Source organism: Pristiophorus japonicus, unplaced genomic scaffold, assembly GCF_044704955.1.
Source record: "Pristiophorus japonicus isolate sPriJap1 unplaced genomic scaffold, sPriJap1.hap1 HAP1_SCAFFOLD_322, whole genome shotgun sequence".
In the NCBI taxonomy this organism is placed as follows: Eukaryota; Metazoa; Chordata; class Chondrichthyes; family Pristiophoridae; genus Pristiophorus; species Pristiophorus japonicus.
Genome location: NW_027253019.1, coordinates 76,189 through 103,084, shown reverse-complemented (window position 1 = coordinate 103,084; position 26,896 = coordinate 76,189). Strand labels below are relative to the sequence as shown.

The window sequence follows — 26,896 nt, the reverse complement described above, 5'->3', positions numbered from 1 at the left end:
GGGACATGGGGAGTATGCCCGATCCTCCATCAGGAACCACCTTGGGAATGCTGGAACTTCGTGAGGAAGCTCACCAGGAATTTTCATCGGGAACATCGTCAAGAACGTCACCGGAACCACCACCAGAAAGCTTGTCTGGGGAAGAGTGAGCATTCTCGGGGACACATCAGGAGGCTTGGCGGGAACAAGCCGGGGAAAGGCACCTTGCCTCCTAACAAGTTACAAATTTGAATGTGTCGGAATCAGAAATGAACCATTGTGGCACACGGCTACTCGCACCTTAAGGGAGCAGCTGATGCCATTCTGAGATGGTAGTAAATCCAGAATCAGATCCCGACTTGACCAATTCCAGAATGCAGCGTCCCTCGGACCTATCGGGGGACGTTTCACGCCTCCCTGCAGTTAATTTGAACAGTGACACAAGGTGCCCAGGAGCTGCCAGGCCTGGGCGGGTGTCTGCCGTGTAAAACCAGCTTGAGAACCTCTCTCAGACAGAGCCCGTGCCAGCCTGCTCTCCAGTCGTCTGCAAAAGGTCCTATGAGCGAAATGATTTGGAGCTATTCCGATCAGGTTCCCCGGGTGCATGAAGAACCAACTGCACTGAACGTGAGAAAATGGCACTAACTGGCTGGAAGATATCAGTAGCTTCAGTTTTACAGGCGTGCCTTTGTGTTCAATATCGGAATGTCACTGCGCCTGAACTACATCAAATCTCCAGCGGTAACACCCAAACCCACAACACATCAAAAACCCTGAAATCACACTGTCCGAGCAATAAACCGCAACTGGTCCAATTCAAATAGTTTGGAAGTAGTTTTGGAGCGCTCTATTCACTCAGATCGTAGAATCATCGAATGGTTACAGCACGGAAGGCAATTCAGCCTATTCAGCCCATGCTGACTCTCAGCCTGTCCCACTCCCCCGCACTTTCCCCGGAGCCCTGCAATTGTTTTCCTTCAGACACTTAGCCAACTCCCTTTTGAAAGCCACCCTCTCAGGCAGCGCATTCCTGATCCTAACCACTCGCTGCGTAAAACGTTTTTTCCTGTGTCGCCTTTGAGAGAGAGAGAGAAAAAGAAAGAAAGTGCTGGAAATCTCAGCAGGTCGGGCAGCATCTGTGAAGAGAAACAGATTAACACTTCAGCTCGATGATCTTTCGTCAGAAGTGGAAAAAGTTAGCGATGTAACTTGTTTTAAACAGATACAGAGGCAGGGAAAGGGCGGGGAGCTGGGAGAACAACAGGAAGAGTCTGTGATAGGAGGCAGGAGAGATTCAATGACAAAAGAGATGATGGTGTGAGGCAGAAGGAGATGGTAATGGGACAAGTAAAGGAACAAAAGATGAGTCTGGAAGCTTTCCTTCTAGAAAGCAAGAAATAAAGAAATAAAGAAAGAAAAAAGTGCAGGCAACACGGCAGCCAAGTCCCACAGCAATCAGATAATGAGCAGGTCATCTGTTTTAGCAGAGTCGGTTGAGGGATAAATAATAGCCCCAGGACACCGAAATAGTGCCAAGGGATCCCTTACGTCCACGCGAGAGAGAGAGAGAGCAGACAGGGCCTTGGTTTAACGTTTCATCTGAAAGACGGCACCTCCGACAGTGCAGCGCTCCCTCAGTACTGCCCATCCGACAGTTCAGTGCTCCCTCAGTACTGCCCCTCCGACAGTGCAGCTCTCCCTCAGTACTGCCCCTCCGACAGTGCAGCACTCCCTCAGTACTGCCCCTCCGTCAGTGCAGCACTCCCTCAGTACTGCCCCTCCTACAGTTCAGTGCTCCCTCAGTACTGCCCCTCCGACAGTTCAGTGCTCCCTCAGTACTGCCCCTCCGACAGTGCGGCGCTCCCTCAGTACTGCCCCTCTGACAGTGCGGTGCTCCCTCAGTACTGCCCCTCCGACAGTGCGGCACTCCCTCAGTACTGCCCCTCCGACAGTGCGGCGCTCCCTCAGTACTGCCCCTCTGACAGTGCGGCGCTCCCTCAGTACTGCCCCTCCGACAGTGCGGCGCTCCCTCAGTACTGCCCCTCCGACAGTTCAGTGCTCCCTCAGTACTGCCGCTCCGACAGTGCGGCGCTCCCTCAGTACTGCCCCTCCGACAGTGCGGCACTCCCTCAGTACTGCCGCTCCGACAGTGCGGCGCTCTCTCAGTACTGTACTGGGAGAGTCAGCTTTAGATTATGCGCTCAAGTCTCTGAAGTGGAACCATTCCCACAATCTCCTGACTCAGAGGCGCGAGTACTGCAGCTGACACACAAGACGGACTTGCTGTAACCGAGCCACATAACGCATCTGGTCCGGGAGCCGTTTGGTATCGTGCGTCTCTGTACAGAATGGATGAAGACGTTGCCTTTCCAGAGCTGGCAGCTGTCACCTTGACATACGTATCTTCGACGCATGTGGGCCAGCCCCTGTGTGGCTGACTGCGGGCGGTGCTGACCACTGGAGGGAGCGTCGAAGTAAGTATGCTGCTCCAGATTGCCACTGTATGTGTAGCAGCTGTCTGTTTAAACACCTCCGCCTGATCCTTCACTTTCCCTGTTTTCTGATTCTTTATACATGACAGGAAGGGTGGATTTTCAGAAAGTTTGCTTTATGACTTGCCGATATTTTCAACTGCTAGTACTGGGTCAGTTCAGCTCTCGTCCCATTCTCAATTCTACCTGCCTGGTAACAGGCCGAGAAAAGAGAAAGCGGAGGTGTGACCTGACAGAATTATGAGAGGGGTTCAGTAAGGTCGGGCTAGAGACAGTGTTCCCACTTGTGTGGGAGCCCAAATCTAGGGGCCATAAATATCAGACCGTCACTAATAAACCCAACGGGGAATTGAGGAGAAACCTCTTTACCCAGAGAGTGGTGAGAATGTGGAACTCATTGCCACAGGGAGGGGTTGAGGTGAATAGCATAGAAAGAAAGAAAAGAAAGAATTGCATTTATATAGCGCCTTTCATGACCACTGGATCTTTCAAAGCGCTTTACAGCCAGTGAAGTAATTTTGAAGTGTAGTCACTGTTGTAATGTAGGAAACGCAGAAGCCAGTTTGCACACAGCAAGCTCCCACATACAGCAATGAGATAATGACCAGATAATCTATTTTTGTTATGTTGATTGAGGGATAAATATTGGTCAGGACACCGGAGATAACTCCCCTGCTCTTCTTCAAAATGTGCCATGGGATCTTTTACATCCACCTGAGAGGGCAGACGGGGCCTCGCTTTAATGTCTCATCCTAAAGATGGCACCTCCGACAGTGCAGCACTCCCTAAGTACTGCCCCTCCGACAATGCAGCGCTCCATCAGTACTGCCCCTCCGACAGTGCAGCACTCCATCAGCACTGCCCCTCCGACAGTGCAGCACTCCTTCAGTACTGCCCCTCCGACAGTGCGGGGCTCCCTTTGTACTGCCCCTCCGACAGTACAGCGCTCCCTCAGTACTGTCCCTCCGACAGTGCAGCACTCCCTCAGTAGTGCCCCTCCAACAGTGCGGGGCTCCCTTAGTACTGCCCCTCCGACAGTACAGCGCTCCCTCAGTACTGCCCCTCCGACAGTGCAGCACTCCCTCATTACTGCCCCTCTGACAGTGCAGTGCTCCCTCAGTACTGCCCCTCCGACAGTGCAGCGCTCCCTCAGTACTGCCGCTCCGACAGTGCAGCGCTCCCTCAGTACTGCCCCTCCGACAGTGCAGCGCTCCCTCAGCACTGCCCCTCCGACAGTGCAGCGCTCCCTCAGCACTGCCCCTCCAACAGTGCAGTGCTCCCTCAGTTCTGCACTGGAGTGGCAGCCTAGATTTTTGTGTTCAAGTTCCTGGAGTGGGACTCGAACCCACAACCTTCTGACTCAGAGGTGAATGTGCCGCCCACTGAGCCACAGCTGGCACAGATGGATTTAAGGGGATAAGCACATGAGGGAGTGAGGAATGGAATGTTCCCTGCAAGCTGCACGGCGGGGGAGTGCTCCAGCAAACCCTCACTGCCGTGTTGCTGGCCGTTCAATGTAAAAGCCACACATGAGCACTAATTGGAATGACCCACACAGCCACTTAAAGGGGCCGCGCCAGACCAAAAACATTACAGGGATCATCGCTGATGGGGTGAGGTGGAGAGGGGTGGGCTGAGGCTCGTGTGGAGCATAAACACTGGCACGGAGCTGTTGGGCCGAATGGCTTGTTCCTGTGCTACAGACTCGATGTAATTCTGTGCTTTTCACCCAGGGGCCCGATTGCCTCATTTAAACAGCCCAGGAATCAAAGTAGCCTCTTGGGTAAGAACTCTGTTGCAGATGGGCCCCTGGGAAAACAAACTGCAAAGTTACACTACCGTAGTGCAGTGATCGTGTCACTAAACTAGAAACCCAGAGAACACGAGTTCAAATCCCACCAGGGCAGTTTGAGAATTACAATTACGTTTTATTTTTAAAGTTGAAATAAAAATCCGGTCTCAATCAAAGTGACTATGAAGCTGTCAGATTGTCATAAACACCCATCTGGTTCACTGATGTCCTTTAGGGAGGAAACCAGCCGCCCTTACGCAGTTTGGCCTATATGTGACTCCAGTCCCACACTATTAATGTATGTACCCGTGAGTATACGCACAGGTTGGTGGAGCTGTTGAGTGGGGAGCAGTTTAACCGGTCATATGATGTTCACAAGACTCAATAAAACCCCAGCCAGTTGGGTTCAGGTGATCCACGATGAGGCAGGTGGTTGTGAGCCTGGTGAATGAACTGGTAATGTGTAGTGTGATTGTTAAACCTTTGCTAATAAACCAACTAGTTCTTAACAGCAATGTGTTGCTATGAATTCTTAAGCAAAGAGCGCATGAAGCAAATACGTTACACCCACCAATGTACTTAACTCTTTAGTGTCCTCTCAAGTGGCCACTCAGTTTGTATCCAACAGCTACAAAGAATGCGGTTGAAGAAGAAGCCCCACCACTTCTCAGAGTCAGCAAGCGATTGGTCAATAAATGTCGGCATTGCGAGTGACGCCCACATCCCGAGAATGAATACTAAAAATAGGTTAGGTGCTGAATGAGCGTTGCTTCCTGCGATATTTTAAAGCAGTGATTCAGATCTGGGAGCTCAGAAAATGAAATACGTAAGCGATGAAAGTAGCAGAAGATCAAAAAAGCAATCCAATTAGATCAGTGAAAGGGAGTTACGTCCGAAATGGTTAACTTGTTAGAAGCAACATTGATATATAGCACCTTTAACATAGTAAAACTTTCCAAGGCGCTTCACAGGAACCCTTCTTAAAATTAAGGTCATCCAAAACTCGGACGCCCCGTGTCCTAACTCGCACACAGTCCTGCTCACCCATCACCCCCTGTGCTCGGTGCCCCGTGTCCTAACTCGCACCGAGTCCCGCTCACCCATCATCCCCTGTGCTCGGTGCCCCATGTCCTAACTCTCACCAAGTCCCGCTCACCCATCACCCCCTGTGCTCGGTGCCCCGTGTCCTAACTCGCACCGAGTCCCGCTCACCCATCACCCCCTGTGCTCACTGCCCCGTGTCCTAACTCTCACCGAGTCCCGCTCACCCATCACCTCCTGTGCTCACTGCCCCATGTCCTAACTCGCACCGAGTCCCGCTTACCCATCACCCCCTGTGCTCACTGCCCCATGTCCTAACTCTCATCCAGTCCTGCTCACCCATCACCCCCTGTGCTCACTGCCCCGTGTCCTAACTCTCACACAGTCCTGCTCACCCATCACCCCCTAAGCTCGGTGCCCCGTGTACTAACTCGCACCAAGTCCCGCTCACCCATCACCTCCTGTGCTCGGTGCCCCGTGTCCTAACTCGCACCAAGTCCCGCTCACCCATCACCCCCTGGGCTCACTGCCCCGTGTCCTAACTCGCACCGGGTCCCACTTACCCATCACCCCCTGTGCTCACTGCCCCGTGTCCTAACTCTCACCCAGTCCTGCTCACCCATCACCCCCTGTGCTCGGTGCCCTGTGTCCTAACTCGCACCAAGTCCCGCTCACCCATCACCTCCTGTGCTCGGTGCCCCGTGTCCTAACTCGCACCAAGTCCCGCTCACCCATCACCCCCTGTGCTCACTGCCCCGTGTCCTAACTCGCACCGGGTCCCGCTCACCCATCACCCCCTGTGCTCACTGCCCCGTGTCCTAACTCGCACCAAGTCCCGCTCACCCATCACCCCCTGTGCTCGGTGCCCCGTGTCCTAACTCTCACCCAGTCCCGCTCACCCATCACCCACTGTGCTCGCTGACCTACATTGGCTCCCAGACCGGCAACACCTTGATTTCGAAATTCTCATCCTTGTTTTAAAATCCCTCCATGGCCCTCGCCCCTCTCTATCTCTGTAATCTCCTCCAGCCCCACAACCCCCCGAGATCTCTGTCCTCTTGAGAATTCCAATTTTAATCGCTCAACCATTGGCGGCTGTGCCTTCAGCTGCCTGGGCCCTAAGCTCTGGAACTCCCTCCCTAAACCTCTCCGCCTCTCTCCCCTCCTCCAAGACCTTAAAACCTACCTCTTTGACCAAGCGTTTGATCACCTGCCCTAATATCTCCTTATGTGGCTCGGTGTCACATTACGCACCTGTGAAGCGCCTTGGGACGTTTTACTACAGTAAAGGCGCTATATAAATGCAAGTTGTTGTTGTTGCGACAATAGCGATTTCTCCACAATGCACAAGGGAAGTGTAGATCGGATGTAGGATTACAATACTGTACCCTGGATTCTCTAACCAACCCTTTCCGCTGGGCACAGGGGACCCTAAAGTTACCCTTTATACGACATCAGTGGGGAATTGAAAGGTCATACAGAGGATAGTCACTGCATATTTTGAGATAATGTAGAGGGAGCTTTACTCTGTATCTAACCCGTGCTGAACCTGCCCTGGGAGTGTTTCATGCAACAGTGTAGAGGGAGCTTTGCTCTGTATCTAACCCCATGCTGTATCTGCCCTGGGAGTGTTCGATGGGACAGTGTAGAGGGAGCTTTACTCTGTATCTAACCCCGTGCTGTACCTGCCCTGGGAGTGTTTCATGCAACAGTGTAGAGGGAGCTTTGCTCTGTATCTAACCCCATGCTGTATCTGCCCTGGGAGTGTTCGATGGGACAGTGTAGAGGGAGCTTTACTCTGTATCTAACCCCGTGCTGTACCTGCCCTGGGAGTGTTTGATGGGACAGTGTAGAGGGAGCTTTACTTTGTATCTAACCCCGTGCTGTACCTGCCCTGGGAGTGTTTGATGGGACAGTGTAGAGGGAGCTTTAGTCTGTATCTAACCCATGCTGTACCTGCCCTGGGAGTGTTTGATGGGACAGTGTAGAGAGAGCTTTACTCTGTATCTAACCCCGTGCTGTACCTGCCCTGGGAGTGTTTGATGGGACAGTGTAGAGGGAGCTTTACTCTGTATCTAACCCATGCTGTACCTGCCCTGGGAGTGTTTGATGGGACAGTGTAGAGGGAGCTTTACTGTGTATCTAACCCCGTGCTGTACCTGCCCTGGGAGTGTTTGATGGGGCAGTGTAGAGAGAGCTTTACTCTGTATCTAACCCGTACTGTACCTGCCCTGGGAGTGTTTGATGGGGCAGTGTAGAGGGAGCTTTACTCTGTATCGAACCCGTGCTGTACCTGCCCTGGGAGTGTTTGATGGGGCAGTGTAGAGGGAGCTTTACTCTGTATCTAACCCGTGCTGTACCTGCCCTGGGAGTGTTTGATGGGTACAGTGTAGAGGGAGCTTTACACTGTATTTAACCCCCTGCTGTACCTGCCCTGGGAGTGTTTGATGGGACAGTGTAGAGGGAGCTTTACTCTATATCTAACCCCGTGCTGTACCTACCCTGGGAGTGTTTGATGGGACAGTGTGGAGGGAGCTTTACTCTGTATCTAACCCGTGCTGTACCTGCCCTGGGAGTGTTTGATGGGACAGTGTAAAGGGAGCTTTACTCTGTATCTAACCCCGTGCTGTACCTGCCCTGGGAGTGTTTGATGGGACAGTGTCGAGAGAGCTTTACTCTGTATCTAACCCGTGCTGTACCTGCCCTGGGAGTGTTTGATGGGAGAGTGTAGAGAGAGCTTTACTCTGTATCTAACCCGTGCTGTACCTGCCCTGGGAGTGTTTGATGGGGCAGTGTAGAGGGAGCTTTACTCTGTATCTAACCCGTGCTGTACCTGCCCTGGGAGTGTTTGATGGGGCAGTGTAGAGGGAGCTTTACTCTGTATCTAACCCGTGCTGTACCTACCCTGGGAGTGTTTGATGGGGCAGTGTAGAGCGAGCTTTACTCTGTATCTAACCCGTGCTGTACCTGCCCTGGGAGTGTTTGATGGGACAGTGTAGAGTTAGCTTTACTGTGTAACTGATTTGGTGTGATTCATGGGATAGTGGCTGCACAACGTGTAAATTTTACATTCTCCAGCACTAACACCTCTCACTGTGGTCACCAAAGCAGTGAGTTGAGTGTTTAAGATGGTGAGAGCCCTGTAACCTACGGTGTATCTAAGGGAGGTCTCAGAGGAAGGAGTGGTTTCAATCATGAATTATGACACATTAAGTGTATGTCTGTGCAGTATGAGAAATTAATTTTAGCCATTAGGAATTACTCTACTTCCCGTTGTAAACGGAGAGAGCTCACACACACCGTGCAGTTGCTATGACTCCAATGGAAATTATGAATGAAAACATCTTATGGAAGAATTACCCTGCTCATGAATAGCATCATGGTAAAGGCATTCACAACAGTTTCAATTGATATTTCAAAGGGTGCATTCATGATTTTGCTACTGGTTGTAATCAGAACAATTACTGCCCCCTTACTTTTTCATTTCAGGTAACATTTTTTCTTCAATGCGTATGGTGTCTTTATATAATGCATTGTACACAGTAAAATGAAAAGCTAGGCAGCCTTCAGTATCTATTGCATCACCAGTAGTATGTGCTTCTGTCAGTGTCATTGAGTCATCGACTCATAGAATGATAAAGAAAGACAGACTTACATTTCTACAGCGCTTTTCACAACCGGACATACAAAAGCACTTTTGTGCCAATGAAATACTTTAAAAAAATGTAGTCACTGTTGCAATGTAGGAAAAATTACAACATATGGCACATAAGGAGGCCGTTCAGCCCATCATGCCTGTGCCAGCTCTTTGAAAAAGCGATCCAATTAGTCTCATTCCCCCTGCTTTTTCCCCATAGTCCTATAAATGTTTAATTTTTAAACAATTTCACAATTCGGAAGGACAGACAGAAAGGAAAAGGAGGTGGGGTAGCTCTGTTAACAAAGAATGAGATCAGTGCAGTAGTGAGAAATGATATTGGCTCGGAAGATCAAGATGTTGAATCAGTTTGGGTGGAGATAAGGAATAATAAGGGGAAAAGTCGCTGGTGGGTGTAGTCTATAGGCCCCCTAACAGTAGCTACACTGTTAGATGGAGTATAAACCAAGAAATAATGGAGGCTTGTAAAAAAGGTACGGCAATAATCATGGGCGATTTTAATCTTCATATTGATTGGACAAATCAAATTGGCCACGGTAGCATTGTGGAAGAGTTCATAGAGTGTATCCGGGATGATTTCCTTGAACAGTACGTTGCGGAACCAACCAACGAGTAGGCTATCTTAGATCTGGTACTGTGTAATGAGACAGGATTAATAAACAATCTCCTAGTAAAAGATCCTCTCGGAAAGAGTGATCATAGCATAGTTGAATTTCAAATTCAGTTGGAGGGTGAGAAAATAGGATCTCAAACCAGTGTCCAGAGCTTAAATAAAGGAGAGTACAAAGGTATGAAGGCAGAGTTGGCTAAAGTGGACTGGGAAAATAGATTAAAGTGTAAGATGGTTGATAAGCAGTGGTGGACATTTAAGGTGATATTTCATAGCTCTCAACAAAAATATATTCCAGTGAGAAGGAAAGACTTTAAGAGAAGGGAGAACCATCTGTGGCTAACTGAGGAAGTAAAGGATGGTATCAAATTGAAAACAATGGCAGACAAAGTGGCCCAGACTAGTGGGAGGCCAGAGGATTGGGAAATTTTAAAAACCAACAAAGGACGAATAAAAAAATAATAAAGAAAGGGAAGATAGATTATGAAAATAAACTAGCAAGAAATATAAAAACAGATAATAAGGGTTTCTACAGGTATATAAAAAGGAAGAGAGTAGCTAAAGTAAACATTGGTCCCTTAGAGGATGAGACTGGGGAATTAATAATGGGGAACAGGGAAATGGCAGAGACGTTGAACAAATATTTTGTATCAGTCTTCATGGTAGAAGACACCCAATAATGGATAATCCTGGGGCTATAGGGAGGGAGGAACTTAATACAATCACTATCATTAATGAAGTAGTACTTGGTAAAATAATGGGATTAAAGGCGGACAAGTCCCCTGGACCTGATGGCTTACACCCTAGGGTCCTAAAAGAAGTGGCTGCAGAGATAGTGGATGCATTGGTTGTAATCTACCAAAATTCCCTGGATTCTGGGGCAGTCCCAGCAGATTGGAAAACCGCAAATGTAATGCCCCTATTTAAAAAAGGAGGCAGACAGAAAGCAGGAAACTAAAGACCAGTTAGCCTAACATCTGTCATTGGGAAAATGTTAGAGTCCATTATTCAGGAAGCAGTAGCGGGATATTTGGAAAAGCATAATACAGTCAAGCAGAGTCAGCATGGTTTTATGAAAGGGAAATCATGTTTGACAAATTTACTGGAGTTCTTTGAGGATGTAACAAGTAGGGTGAATAAGGGGGAACCAGTGGATGTGGTGTATTTGGGTTTCCAGAAGGCATTGGATAAGGTGTCACATAAAAGGTGACTGCACAAGATAAAAGCTCACAGGGCTGTGGTAATATATTAGCATGGATAGTGGATTGGCTAACTAACAGAAAACAGAGAGTCGGGATAAATGGGTCATTTTCCGGTCGGCAAACAGTAAGTAGTGGGGTGCCACAGGGATCGGTGCTGGGGCCTCAACTATTTACAATCTATATTAATGACTTGGATGAATGTAGCCAAGTTTGCTGATGATACAAAGATGGGTGGGAAAGCAAGTTGTGAGGAGGACACAAAAAATCTGCAAAGGGATATAGACAGGCTAAGTAAGTGGGCAAAAATTTGGCAGATGGAGCATAATGTGGGAAAGTGTGAGAAAAAATTAAAAAAGCAGATTATTATTTAAAAGGAGAGAACTTACAAAACACTGAAGCACAGAGGGACCTGGGGCTCCTTGTGCATGAAATACAAGAAGTTAGTATGTACGTACAGCAAGTAATCAGGAAGGCAAATGGAATGTTGCCCTTTATTGCAAGGGGAATGGAGTATAAAAGCAGTGTAGTCCTGCTACAACTGTACAGGGTATTGGTGAGGCCACACCTAGAGTACTGCATATAGTTTTGGTCTCCATATTTAAGGAAAGATATACTTGCATTGGAGGCAGTTCAAAGAAGGTTCACTAGGTTGATTCCTGAGATGAGGGGGTTGACATATGAAGAAAGGAATACTCATTGGAGTTTAGAAGAATGAGAGGTGATCTTATTGAAACATGTAAGATACTGAGGGAGCTTGACAGGGTAGATGCAGAGAGGATGTTTCACCTCGTGGGGGAATCTAGAACTAGGGGGGACATAGTTTCAGAATAAAGGGGTTGCCCATTTAAAACGGAGATGAGGAGGAATTTCTTCTCTCAGAGGGTTGTAAATCTGTGTAATTCTCTGGTCCAGAGAGCTGTGGAGGCTGGGTCATTGAATATATTTAAGGCGGAGATAGACAGATTTTTGAGCGATAAGGGAGTGAAGGGTTATGTGGAGTGGGCAGGGAAGTGGAGCTGAGCCCAAGATCAGATCAGCCATGATCTTATTGAATGGCGGAAAAGGCTCGAGGGGACAAATGGCCGACTCCTGCTCCTATTTCTTATGTTCCGATGTAAATATTTGTCTAGTTCCCTTTTGAAAATTACTACTGAATCTGCCTCCACGCCCTCTCAGGCAGTGCATTTCAGATCACAACAACTCGCTGCGTAATATCAATTATTTGGCTTTTTTGCCAATTATCTTAAAGCTGTGTCCACTGGTTACTGACCCTCTAGTCATTGAAAACAGTTTCTCTGTATTTACTCTATCGAAACCCTTCATGACTGTGAACACCTCTGTCAAATCTCCCCTTAACCCTTTCTGCTCTAAGGAGAACAACCCCAGCTTCTCCAGTCTATCCACATCACTGAAGTCCCTCATCCCTGGAATCCTTCTTGTAAATCTCCCTCTGCAAGGACTTGACATCCTGCCTAAAATGTAGGATAAAATATCTGGGATTGAAATGTATCTAAATATAATAGGCTAAATTCATACAGGGTAAAATCAGAAGCTAGCTAGGTGGGTGCGGTACGATTTGTGTTTCTCTGTTACTTTCTGTCAGATCAATGTACAAGGCATAGACTGGGCGTGATTCATGCCACAGATTCACAGAGCAGCACAGGGGAACGGGAGAGTTCTCAGACACAGCAAAAGGCCAATAGGTCCATCCCTTTCTGTTTGATCTCCATCCCAATTAGCTGCTTAAATAACCCTCGAATCCTTCCGTCTCCATAAATCCATCTTGAGTTTCTAAACTTAGTTATCACTCTAACCTCATCAGCTCCACAAAGGTCCCTGTGAAGGAGCTCAGTGTATCAGCGTTTATTACAACAAAAACAATGACAACTTGTATAAATATAGTGCCTTTAACACAATAAAACGTCCCAAGGTGCTTCACAAGAGCATTATAAAAAAGCAGCATCTTAAAGCAGGAAAGAGAAGTGGAGAGGCGGCGAGCTTTGGAGAGGGAATTCCAGAGCTTAGGGCCGAGGAGCTGAAGGCACGGCCGGCAATGGTGGAGCGATTAACATTAGTATGACAATACCACACAAAACTAATACTATATCATGGTTTGAAGGAGGCGTGATAACACGGCAGTAATTAGATAAATATGTCTACTTTTGGACTCCGCCACTGATATACCCAACATCCATGACTATAAAGCACCCTGATATACCCCACACACTGCACTGCAACACTCTCTGATATACACCATAGCACGCTGATACATGCCACATCCCTCACTGTAACACTCTGATATAGCCCACACACTGCACTGCAACACTCTCTGATATACACCACACCCCTCACCAAAGCACTCTGATATATGCCACACCCCTCACTGCAACATTCTGATATGCTCCACTTCCTTTATTGCAACATTCTGAGAGATACCAGTTACACCAGAGTGTTACATTAAAGGGTGTGGTGCATATCAGTGAGAGACACCAGCGACAAGGCAGATATCAGCGAGGGACACCAGTAACAGGGCAGATATGAGTGAGATACCAGTAATAGGGCAGATATAAGTGACAGACACCAGTAACAGGGCAAATACCAATGAGAGAGACCAGTTACAGGGCAGATAGCAGTGAGAGACACCAGTAACAGGGCAGATATCAATGAGCAATACCAATAACAGAGCAGATATAAGTGAGACACCAATGACAGAGCAGATATCAGTAAAAAATTACCAGCAACGCGGCAGATATCAGTGAGAGACATCAGTAATAAAGCAGATATCAGTGAGAGAGATCAGTAACGGGGCAGATATCAGTGGGATACACTTGTAACAGGGCAGATATCAGTGAGAGACAACACAGCAGGGCAGATATTAGTGGGAGATACCAGTAACAGGGCAGATATGTGAGACACCAGTACCAGGGCAGATATTAGTGTGCGACACCAGTAACAGGGCAGGTACCAAAGAGGGATACAGTACCAGAGCAGATATCAAGGAGAGACACCAGTAAAATGGCAGATATCAGTGAGAGACACCAGTTACAGGGCAGATAGCAGTGAGAGACACCAGTAACAGGGCAGATGGCAGTGAGAGACACAAGTTACAGGGCATATATCAATGACAGGCATGAGTAACAGGACAGATGTGAATGAGAGACACCAATAACAGAGCAGATATCAGTGAGAGACACCAGCGACAAGGCAGATAGCAGTGAGAGACACCAGTAACAGGGCAGATATCAATGAGCAATACCAATAACAGAGCAGATATGAGTGAGACACCAATGACAGAGCAGATATCAGTAAAAATTACCAGCAACGCGGCAGATATCAGTGAGAGACATCAGTAATACGGCAGATATCAGTGAGAGAGATCAGTAACGGGGCAGATATCAGTGGGATACACCTGTAACAGGGCAGATATGAGTGAAAGACACCAGTGACAGGGCAGATACCAAAGAGGGATAACAGTAACAGAGCAAATATCAAGGCGGGACACCAGTAAAATGGCAGATATGAGGGAGAGCCACCAGTAACAGGGTAGATATCAGTGAGAGGCAATAGTAACGGGGCAAATATGAGTGAGACACCAGTTATAGGGCAGATATGGATGAGCGACGCCATTAACAGGGGAGATGTCAGTGAGACATAAGTAACATGGCAGGTGTAAGTGAGAGACCCCAGTAACAGGGCAGATATCCACGAGGGACAGCAGTAATGGAGCAGATATCAATGAGGGATACCATTAACAGGGAAGATATCACTGACGGCCACTAGTAACAGGGCAGATATCAGTGAGAGACAGCAGTAACAGGGCAGATATCAGTTAGAGACATCAGTAATAGGTCAGATATCAGTGACAGACCAGTAACAGGGCAGATATCAGTGGGATACTCCAGTAACAGAGCAGATATCAGTGGGATACTCCAGTAACAGGGCAGATATCAGTGAGAGACAACAGAGCAAGGCAGATATCAGTGAGGGACACCAGGAACAGGGCAGATATCAGTGAGAGACAACAGAGCAAGGCAGATATTAATGGGAGACACCAGTAAGAGGGCAGATATGAGAGAAACTAGCAACAGGGCAGATATCAGTAAGAAACACGAGCAACAGAGCTGATATCAGTGAGTGACATCACTAACAGGGCAGATATCAGTGAGAGACACCAGTAACAGGGCAGATATCAGTGAGAGACAACAGAGCAAAGCAGATATTAATGGGAGACACCAGTAAGAGGGCAGATATGTGAGAAACTAGCAACAGGGCAGATATCACTGAGAGACACCAGTAACACGGCAGATATCAATGAGGAACACCAGTAATAGGGCTGATATCAATGACGGACACTGGTAACAGGACAGATATGAGTGAGAGACACCAGTCACAGAGCAGATGTCAGTCAGAGGCACCAGTAACATACCAGGTATCAATGAGGGACACCAGTAACAGGGCAGATATGAGTGAGAGACAACAGAGCAGGGCAGATATTAGTGGGAGATACCAGTAACATGGCAGATATGTGAGACACCAATTAAAGAGCAGATATCAGTAAAAGTCACCATTGACAGTGCAGATATCAGTGAGAGACACCAGTAACAGAACAGCTATCAATGAGGGACACCAGTAACACGACAGATATCAGTGAGAGATACCAGTAACAGGGCAGATATCAGGGAGTGACACCAGTAACAGGGCAGATATCAGGGAGTGACACCAGTAACAGAGCAGATATCAGGGAGTGACACCAGTAACAGAGAAGATATCAGGGAGTGACACCAGTAACAGAACAGCTATCAGTGAGACACCTTAAGAGGGCAGATATCAATGAAATGCACCAGTAACATGTCAGATATGAATGAGAGACACTAGTATCTGGGCAGATGTCAGCGAAATACACCAGTAACAGAACAGATATGAGTGAGAGATAATGCCAACAGGACATATATCAGTGAGGGACACCAGAGGCAGGCCAGATATCAGTGAGACACCAGTACCAGGGCAGAGAGACACCAGTAACAGGGCAGATATCAGGGAGAGACACCAGTAACAGGGCAGATATCAGGGAGAGACACCAGGAACAGGGCAGATATCAGGGAGAGACACCAGTACCAGGGCAGATATCAGTGAGAGACACCAGTAACAGGGCAGATATCACTGAGTGAGAGACATCAGTAACATGGCAGATATCTATGAGAGACCAGTAACAGGGCAGATATCTATGAGAGACCAGTAACAGGGCAGATATCGATGAGAGACCAGTAACAGGGCAGATATCAGTGAGAGACACCAGTAACAGGGCAGATATCAGGGAGAGACACCAGTAACAGGGCAGATATCAGGGAGAGACACCAGTACCAGGGCAGATATCAGTGAGAGACACCAGTAACAGGGCAGATATCAGGGAGAGACACCAGTACCAGGGCAGATATCAGGGAGAGACACCAGTACCAGGGCAGATATCAGTGAGAGACACCAGTAACAGGGCAGATATCAGGGAGAGACACCAGTAACAGGGCAGATATCACTGAGTGAGAGACATCAGTAACATGGCAGATATCTATGAGAGACCAGTAACAGGGCAGATATCTATGAGAGACCAGTAACAGGGCAGATATCTATGAGAGACCAGTAACAGGGCAGATATCAGTGAGAGACACCAGTAACAGGGCAGATATCAGGGAGAGACACCAGTACCAGGGCAGATATCAGTGAGAGACACCAGTAACAGGGCAGATATCAGGGAGAGACACCAGTAACAGGGCAGATGTCAGGGAGAGACCCAGTACCAGGGCAGATATCAGGGAGAGACACCAGTACCAGGGCAGATATCAGGGAGAGACACCAGTAACAGGGCAGATATCACTGAGTGAGAGACATCAGTAACATGGCAGATATCTATGAGAGACCAGTAACAGGGCAGATATCTATGAGAGACCAGTAACAGGGCAGATATCTATGAGAGACCAGTAACAGGGCAGATATCAGTGAGAGACACCAGTAACAGGGCAGATATCAGTGAGAGACACCAGTAACAGGATAGATATCAGTGAGAGAGGCCACTATCAGGGCAGATGAGTTAATGGGGTAGATATCAGTGAGAGACACCAGTAACAGGGTAGATATCAGTGAGAGAGGCCACTATCAGGGCAGATGAGTGAGAGACACCAGTACAGAGCAGATATTAGTGAGAGGCACCAGTAACAGGGTCGATATCAGTGAGAGACACAAGTAACAGGGCTAATATCAATGAGACACCAGTAAGAAGGCAGATATCAGTGAAATGCACCAGTAACAGAACAGATATGAGTGAGAGATAATGGTACCAGGACATATATCAGTGAGGGACACCAGAGACAGGCCAGATATCAGTGAGAGACACCAGTAACAGGGCAGATATCAGTGAGAGGCAGCAGTAACAGGGCAGATATCAGAGAGACACCAGTAACAGGACAGATATGAGTCAAAGACACCAGAAACAGGACAAATATCAGCGGGAGAGAGAGTAACAGGGCAGGTATCACTGAGAGACCAGTAAAAGGGCAGATATGAGTGAGAGATACAGTAACAGGACAGATATGTGTGGGAGACACCAGTAACAGGGCAGCTATGAGTGAGTCACGCCAGTAATAGGGCAGATTTCAGTGAGAGACACGAGTAACAGGGCAGATATCAGTGAGAGACACCAGTAACAGAGCAGATATCAGTGAGAGATAATGGTAACAGGACATATATCAGTGAGGGACAACAGAGACAGGCCAGATATCAGTGAGACACCAATACCAGGGCAGATATCAGTGAGAGACACCAGTAACAGGGCAGATATCAGTGAGAGGCAGCAGTAACAGGGCAGATATCAGTGAGGGACACCAGTAACAGGGAAGATACAGTGAGAGACAGAAGTAACAGGGCAGATATCAGTGCGAAATACTGGTAAAAAAGCAGATATCAGTGAGAGTCCAGTGAAAGGACAGCAATCAGTGAGGGACACCAGTAACAGGACAGATATAACTGAGAATCAAGTAACAGGGCAGATATCAGACAGACACCAGTAATAGAGCAGATGTCAATCAGAGACACCACTAAAAGGGCAGATATTGGTGAGAGACGCTAGCGACAAGACAGATATCAGTGAGAAACACCATTAACAGGGCAGATATCTGTGAGACACACCAGGAACAGGGCAGATATGAGTGAGTGACACCAGTAACAGGGCACATATCAGTGACAGAGATCAGTAACAGAGCAGATACCAGTGAGACACCAGTAAAACGGTAGAGATCTGTGCGAGACACCAGTAACAGGACAGATATCAGTGAGACACAAGTAACAGGGCAGATATCAGTGAGAGACATCTGTAACAGGGCAGATATCAATGAAAGACAATAGTAACAGGACAGATATGAATGAGAGACACCAGTACAGTGCAGATATCAGTGAGAGACACCAGTACCAGGGAAGATATCAATGAGAGACAACAGAGCAGGGCAGATATTAGTGGGACATACCAGTAGCAGAGCAGATATCTGTGAGAGGCACCACTAAAAAGGCAGATATCAGTGAGAGACACGAGTAACAGAGCAAATATCAGTGAGCGATACCAATAACAGGACATCTATGAGTGAGACACGCCAGTAATTGGGTGGATATCAGTGAGACATACCAGTAACATGACAGATATCAGAGAGACACACCAGTAACAGGACAGATATGAGTCAAAGACACCAGAAACAGGACAAATATCAGCGGGAGAGAGAGTAACAGGGCAGGTATCACTGAGAGACCAGTAAAAGGGCAGATATGAGTGAGAGATACAGTAACAGGGCAGATATGTGTGGGAGACACCAGTAACAGGGCAGCTATGAGTGAGTCACGCCAGTAATAGGGCAGATTTCAGTGAGAGACACGAGTAACAGGGCAGATATCAGTGAGAACGACCAGTAACAGGACAGTTAGCAGTGAGAAACACTAGTAATAGGGAAGATATCAGTAAGACACCAGTAACAGGGCAGATATCAGTGAGAACGACCAGTAACAGGGCAAATATTAGTAAGAGACACCAGTAACAGGACAGATATCAGTGAGAGACAGCAGATACAGGGCAGATATCCGTGCGAGAGAGAGGTAACAAGGCAGATAGTGTGAGCAACACCAGTAACAGAGCAGATATCAGTCACAAAAACAAGTAACAGAGCAGATACCGGTGAGACACGACAGTTATCTGTGAGAGACACTAGTAACAGGATAGATATCAGTGAGGGACACCAATAACAAGGCAGATATCAGTGACAGAGATCAGTAACCGGTATTGATATCAGTGAGAGACATTCGTAACAGGTCAGATATCACTGAGAAAAACAAGTAACGGAGTAGATATCAGTGAGAGATAACAGTAACAGAGCAGATATCATTGAGATTCCAGTAACAGAGCAGATATCAGTGTGCGACACCAGTAACAAGGCAGATATCAGTCAGAGACATCAGTAACATGGCTGATATAGTTGGGACAGAAAGGTAACAGCGCAGATACAGCGAGAGACACCAGTAACAGCGCAAATATCAATGAGAGACACCAGTAACAGAGCAGATATCATTGAAAGACACTGTAACTGGGCATATATCAGTGAGAGGCACCAGTAACAGGGCAGATATCAGTGAGAGGCAGCAGTAACAGGGCAGATATCATTGAAAGACACTAGTAACTGGGCATATATCAGTGAGAGGCACCAGTAACAGGGCAGATATCAGTGAGAGGCAGCAGTAACTGGGCATATATCAGTGAGGGACACCAGTAACAGGGCAGATACCAGTGAGAGGCACCAGTGACAGAGCAGATTTTAGTGAGAGAGATCAGTAACAGGGCATATATCAGTGAGAGGCACCAGTAACAGGGCAGATATCAGTGAGAGGCAGCAGTAACAGGGCAGATATCAATGAGGGACACCAGTAACAGGGCAGATATCAGTGAGAGGCACCAGTGACAGAGCAGATTTCAGTGAGAGAGATCAGTAACAGGGCAGATATCAGTGAGAGGCACCAGTAAAAGGGCAGATATCAGTGAGAGGCACCAGTAACAGAGCAGATATAAGGGAGAGACACCAGTAACAGGGCAGATATCTGTGAGAGACACCACTAAAAAGGCAAATATGATTGAGAGGCAGCAGTAACTGGGCATATATCAGTGAGAGGCACCAGTAACAGGGCAGATATCAGTGAGAGGCAGCAGTACCAGGGCAGATATCAGTGAGGGACACCAGTAACAGGGCAGATATCAGTGAGAGACAGCAGTAACAGAGCAGATATCATTGAAAGACACTAGTAACTGGGCATATATCACTCAGAGTCCAGTAACAGGGTAGATACCAGTGACACACCAGTAAGAGAGCAGATATCACTGAGAGTGCAGTAACAGGGCAGATATCAGTGAGAGACAGCAGTAACAGGGCAGATATCTGTGAGAGACACCACTAAAAAGGCAAATATGATTGGGCGACACCAGTAACAGGGCAGATATCAGTGAGAGGCACCAGTAATATGGCAGATATCAGTGAGAGACCAGTAACAGGGCAGGTATCAGTGAGAGACCAGTAACAGGGCAGATATCAGTGAGAGACACCATTAACAGGGCAGATATCAGTGAGGCAGCCAGTAACAGTGCAGGTATCAGTGAGAGACCAGTAACAGGGCAGATATTGGTAAGACAGCAGTAACAGGACAGATGTCAGTTGGTTATACCAGTAACAGAGTTGATACATGGGCCACTCAATTTGGAGACAAAATATTGGGCCAGTGGTGTCCTCATTTTAATATTAAATTAGCTTAAATAGTCCTCTCATCAATATCCAAAAATCATCAAGACTCCAACAAGCAGTGCACAGCTTAGTGTAAACTTAGTGTAAGGAAGTGCCGGGACCTGCAGGCTTCTTAATGGGAGTGGCAACTGGTCAACTTCAAAAGTGAGAATGCTCTAAACAGTTAGTGAACTCAGCTGTCACTACCGAGCCTCCCCTTTAATTGTAAATTGCAGCCCTTGAAGAGCTTCTGTCCCACTGGATTCCCCATTTCCCAGACAAATATGTTGCAGAGCAAGTTGTGTTTCAACAAGCTTATCGTTGACCAGTCACCTATTCAAATTGGTGGGAGAGTCTCCCACCGGAACATCCGGTGCAACCCACCCATTGAACCCCTGGCATTCCCAAGTCAACTCAAGTCCATTTTTTTGTCGGAGTCAGAGCTGAAATGTCTGCTCCATGGCTTCCTTTTAACCCACTGTTCCCTCTGGCAAGCGAGCCAGTAACCAGAAGTCACAGATTTAACATAATTGGCAAAAGTACAAGAGGGGGATTGAGGAGACGTTTTTCCACACAGATGTTTGTTGTGATCTGGAATGCACTACCTGAAAGGGTGGTGTAAGCAGATCCCACAGGAACTGTAAAAAAAGGCAACTGGACATGTGCTTGAAGAGTACTTGCAGAGCTTATGGGGAAAGAGCTGGGGCGTGGGACGAAATTGGATAGTCGAACAGCCTCCTTCTGTCCTGTAAGATTCTGTCTAACCGTTAAGAACATAAGAAATAGGAGCAGGAGTCGGCCATTCGACCCTTCGAGCATGCTCTGCCATTCAATGAGATCATGGCTGATCTTCGATCTCGACTCCACTTTCCTGCACTATCACCATATCCCTTGATTCCCTTAATATACAAAAATCTATTGATATTTGTCTTGAATATACTCAACGACTGAGCCTCCACAGCCCTCTGGGGCAGAGAATTCCAAAGATTCACCCCCCTCTGAGTGAATAAGTTTCTCCTCATCTCAGTCCTAAATGGCCAACCGTTTATTCTGAGACTGTGACCCCTGGTTCTAGACTCCCCAGCCAGGGGGAAACATCCTCCCTGCATCTACCATGCCAAGTCCTGTAAGAATGTTGTCTGTTTCAATGCGATCACCTCTCATTCTTCTAAACTCTAGAGAATATAGGCCTGGTCTACTCAATCTCTCCTCATAGGATAATCCCCCCATCCCAGGAATCAGTCTGCTGAACCTTCATTGCACTCCCTCTGTGGCAAGTATATCCTTCCTTAGGTAAGACCAAAATTGTGCACAGTACTCCAGGTGTGGTCGTACCAGAGCTCTATATAATTGCAGTAACAAAAAGGCAACTGAGTATGTAGGCTAATCTTATTTTGTCACATTGAGGGATTCTGTGGTGATTTAATAGAATGTGCTTCCCCTTTAATTAAGGTGAGGAGTGCTGTGTAATTCGTCTATTAGGCTGGTTTTTGTAAACAGGATTTGGGTAATATATCATTGGTCCAGAGATAAGTCCATTCCACACATTCCCATTGCACGGAGTGATGGCTGTTTGACTTCTAAATATCGCTGAGATAATAAGGGATAATTGTAGCTTTCATCTACACTCCCAGTTTAGTACTGAAGGAGTGCTGCACTGTCAGAGGGGCAGTACTGAGGGAGTGCTGCACTGTCAGAGGGGCAGTACTGAAGGAGTGCTGCACTGTCAGAGAGGCAGTACTGAGGGAGTGCTGCACTGTCAGAGGGACAGTACTGAGGGAGTGCTGCACTGTCAGAGGGACAGTACTGAGGGAGTGCTGCACTGTCAGAGGGACAGTACTGAGGGAGTGCTACAATATCGGAGGGGCAGTACTGAGGGAGCACTGCACTGTCAGAGGGGCAGTACTGAGGGAGTGCTGCACTGTCAGAGGGGCAGTACTGAGGGAGTGCTGCACTGTCAGAGGGACAGTCCTGAGGGAGTGCTGCACTGTCAGAGAGACAGTACTGAGGGAGTGCTACAATATCGGAGGAGCAGTACTGAGGGAGCACTGCACTGTCAGAGGGGCAGTACTGAGGGAGTGCTGCACTGTCAGAGGGGCAGTACTGAGGGAGTGCTGCACTATCAGAGGGACAGTACTGAGGGAGTGCTGCACTGTCAGAGAGACAGTACTGAGGGAGTGCTACAATATCGGAGGAGCAGTACTGAGGGAGCACTGCACTGTCAGAGGGGCAGTACTGAGGGAGCGCCGCACTGTCAGAGGGACAGTACTGAGGGAGTGCTACAATATCGGAGGAGCAGTACTGAGGGAGCACTGCACTGTCGGAGGGGCCATCTATACCGAGGCCCCGTCAGCCCTTTCAGGTGGACGAAAGGATACCATGGCACTATTTTGAAGAAGTGCAGGTGAGTTCTCCCCGGTGTCCTAAAAAATATTTATCCCTCAACCAACATGACTAAAAAAAAAAAAATATCTGGTCATTAGCACATTGCTGTGAATGGGATCTTGTGTGCAAATTGGCTGTCGCGTTTCCAACATTACAACAATAACGACACTGTAAATATACTCCTTGGCTGTAAAGTGCTTTGTGATATCCTGAGGTGGGGAAAGGTGCTCAGAAATGCATGTCTTTCTTTTTGTATCAAACTGGATCCATGGAACTATTGATGTTCACAGTACAGAGCTCATTCGCCCTTGGTGTTCGTGCTGGCTCTTTGGTAATACTCCCCCTGCCCTGTGCTCTCCTTATACCCCAAATTTTCCTCTGCTTCAAGTACTGACTTTGCTTAAAAAGGGGCAGTGTTCTCTGCCCCAGCAACTCCCAGTGGCCAAGCAGTTCATGCTCCAGTAATTCTGTGTAAAGCCTCTCTCTTCATTCCCTCACTGATAAACTGACAACCCCTCCTCACTGACTTCCCAACCAGAGGAAACAATCTTTCCCGAATCCCTCTATCAAAACACTTCAAAATTTTAAATAAACCTCAATCCCAGTTAGGAAGGATGCTGTAGAATAAAATCAGCAGTTTTAGGACAGTGTTTGGGTTGTAAACTACCCAGTCCTGAGGTGTGGGAAAGGATATTATTTTTGATTCAGTTTTTGTACTTTGATTTTCAGGGAGAGTTTATTCTTCCCATTCCACAATCTGTCTGGACTCATGCTGCACCGATTGAAAGGCTCAGCAGGCTGCTCCCAGTCCTTCCATCTGCCAGTCATCATAGGCAGCTTCCACTCGAAAAGTGAGTTCTCAGGTGACTGAACAGTCCAATACGGGAATTACAGTCTCTGTCACAGGTGGGACAGACAGTGGTTGAAGGAAAGGGCGGGTGGGGAGTCTGGTTTGCCGCACGCTCCTTCCGCTGCCTGCGTTTGGTTTCTGCATGCTCTCGGCGACGAGACTCGAGGTGCTCAGTGCCCTCCCGGATGCTCTTCCTCCACTTAGGGCCAGTCACATCCCCAATGACCAACACTTGCCAGTCAAGAAATGCCATCGCCTTTGCTCAGTGCCCCCATCAGAACCCAGATCTGGAGAATGCTACAGACAATGTTCCTGCTCATTTTTTGGCGGATGTGTGGCCCCCTTAAGGGGCTGTGCGGCCTATTCAAATTACCGCCTCTATGTGGTTTTTACCATTAGAGTGCCTATTGGCTGCATCCCGCTGCCCATTCCACAACTCTGAGTGTTAGACTTTCACCAATAACAACAACCTGCATTTATATAGCACCTTTAACGCAGTAAAACGTCCCAAGGCGCTTCACAGGAGCGATTATCAAACAGAGTTTGACACCGAGCCGCACAAAGAGACATTAGGACAGGTGACGAGGTAGGTTTTAAAGGAGGAGAGAGAGGCGCGGAGGTTTAGGGAGGGAGTTCCAGAGCTTGAGGTCCAGGGAGCTGAAGGCACGGCCACCGATAGTGAGGCGATTATAATCGACGAGGTCAGAATTGGAGGAGCGCAGAGATCTCGGAGGGTTGTGGGGCTGGAGGAGAGTACAGAGATAGGGAGAGGGCCAGGCCGTGGAGGGATCTGAACACGAGGACGAGAATTTTAAAATCGAGGCGTTGCCGGACCGAGAGCCGATGTAGGTCAGCCGAGGCTGTGGGAGTGTATTGCAGATGAATCGCTTGTAGTTTGCACTGGTGAGTGGTGAGTGGGGTGTTGTGAGCCGGGGTATCTGACTACACACCGTCACTTGCAAGGAGTTACTTTGGGCAGTGTCGAGCAATGGGAGAGATCGAGCAGTGGGAAGGTGGGAGACACCAGGGAGCGAGAGGGATGTGCACAGGAAGGGGAAGGATAAAGTGAGACCCGCAAGCTTGTTGTGCCCACTCCAGAATGGTGAAGAGCATGGCTCCGAGCCCTGTCTGCTCTCCCAATGGGCACGGGAGGTGGGGACAAGGAGTGGGTGGCTTTCTCAGTCAGCGAGAAACATCTGGTGTGAGTGGACCGTAAAAGGATCGGGAGACAACGGAAAACACAACGGGCTCAGTCCTGACAAAAGAATCTCTGGCCCCCGCCATCGCTCAGTCCAGTTTGCACACCGAGTCAGTCCCGATCGGCACCCAGCGATCCTGGGGCAGCTCTCGGTGACCCATTGGGACACAGCCAAGTCCAGCATCGCTCGATCGGACGCGGCTTCAAAGTTCGCGCAACACCTGGACTGAGCCTCACAGATAGATGTGCTCTCTCTTTCTCCCTCTCTCACACACACCTTCGCTCCTGCTCTCTTCCCTCCCTCTCCCGCTTTCAGTGAGAGGCACTGTGCCTGTAACCTCAGACTCTGCGCTCCCTCCTCCCCTCCCTATCGGCTTCCACAATCCGGCTGCTCAATGTGTGTCAATTGCCCGACTGAGCAGGCAGCGAGCTGCTTCTAGACAACATTTATCTTAGACAATCACCTCAGACCTGCACATATATTCAGATTAAATCACTCTGAACTTGGTGGGAATGTGGGTTCAGCATTACATGTCTTACAGCATTTCTCTGTCTCGTTCCTGGCTCTCTCGCTCTCACTCTTTGTGTCTATCTTTCTCCCTATCATTTCCACACTCACTCTCTCTCTCTCTCTCTCTCTCATTCTGCCTTTCTCCTGATCATTTCCACACTCTCTCTCTCTCTCTCTCTCTCATTCTGCCTTTCTCCCTATCATTTCCACACTCTCTCTCATTCTGCCTTTCTCCCGATCATTTCCACACTCTCTCTCTCTCATTCTGCCTTTCTCCTTATCATTTCCACACTCTCTCTCTCTCTCTCTCATTCTGCCTTTCTCCCTATCATTTCCACACTCTCTCTCTCATTCTGCTTTTCTCCCTATCATTTCCACACTCTCTCTCTCTCATTCTGCCTTTCTCCTTATCATTTCCACACTCCCTCTCTCTCTCATTCTGCTTTTCTCCCTATCATTTCCACACTCCCTCTCTCTCTCATTCTGCCTTTCTCCCTATCATTTACACAGACCCTCTCTCTCATTCTGTCTTGTTATCATTTGCACAGACTCTCTCTCACTCTCTCATGGTCTTTCTCCAGTCCCCGTACAGTATGGGAGCTCTCTCCCTTGTCCCGTGTTATTTCCCGCGGGGCCGGGGGCCAGGTCCGGATTTCCCCCACCCCCCCCACAAACCCCTGTAACACCGGCCGGGGGGGGGGGAGGGTGCCAGGACCCACATCCCCAACTCACCGGCATCGTCCTCGTCGAACGAGTTCATGCAGGGGAAGTAGATGGCCAGGGCTTCGAAGGAAGCGGACAGGCTGATCCTGCTCTGCGATCTCTCGATGTTAAATCCGGCTGGCCCCAGGTCGGAGGTGGGCGCAGGTTTGGGCGCTCGGGTGGGCGCATTTTTCACTCGCAGCACCGCGCGCGGCGTCTTGGCAGGTCTGTGTGTTCCGGCAGCTAGCGAGAAATCCCGGAGCCTTCAGCCCCGTGAGCTCCAGCCGCCTGTCTGTCCGGGTCTTCACCCCGCTCCCTGTCTCTCTCTCTCAATGTTCCCGGCACTGCTGATCTCTCCCTCTCTGCTCACTGCCACTGCCCGGCACACTTCAGCCCGGCCGCTGCCGGCTCCGCTAACTGGGCGGCGGTGCCTTTATGAGCGAGTTTTGCTGGCTGTTGCCCCGGGCGGGCGCCTCTCCCTGCACCTCACACGGCACAATGACATTGCCCAGCCGCTGGCTGGCTGGCTGGCTGCACACACACACACACACACCTCCGGCTCCGGCAGGTCCTCCTCTCACACTCTCTCATTCACCAACAGCTCGGTGTTTGGGGGGGGCAGTGAGGGGGGCGGCAGTCAGATACAGAATGAGAGGTGGGATTCAACTTCACAGCTGACATC

At 48.5% G+C, this 26,896-nt stretch overlaps 1 protein-coding gene across 2 annotated transcripts in view; it reads right to left on the bottom strand.

Annotated features, from left to right (window-relative positions):
- The window catches only part of rims4 (regulating synaptic membrane exocytosis 4), a 225,497-nt gene extending 199,056 nt beyond the window's left edge, over positions 1-26,441 (bottom strand). Inside the window, exons 1-2 of one of the 2 annotated variants that reach the window (XM_070872496.1) lie at positions 26,245-26,441; positions 21,044-21,046 (exon numbers count right to left, since the gene is read on the bottom strand). In XM_070872496.1, coding sequence (XP_070728597.1) covers positions 21,044-21,046; positions 26,245-26,272 — 31 coding nt within the window. In that variant the 5' untranslated portion in view covers positions 26,273-26,441. The remainder of the gene's footprint in view (positions 1-21,043; positions 21,047-26,244) is intronic. The other variant, XM_070872495.1, reaches the window with a different exon arrangement.
- Between the last annotated feature and the right edge of the window lie 455 nt (positions 26,442-26,896).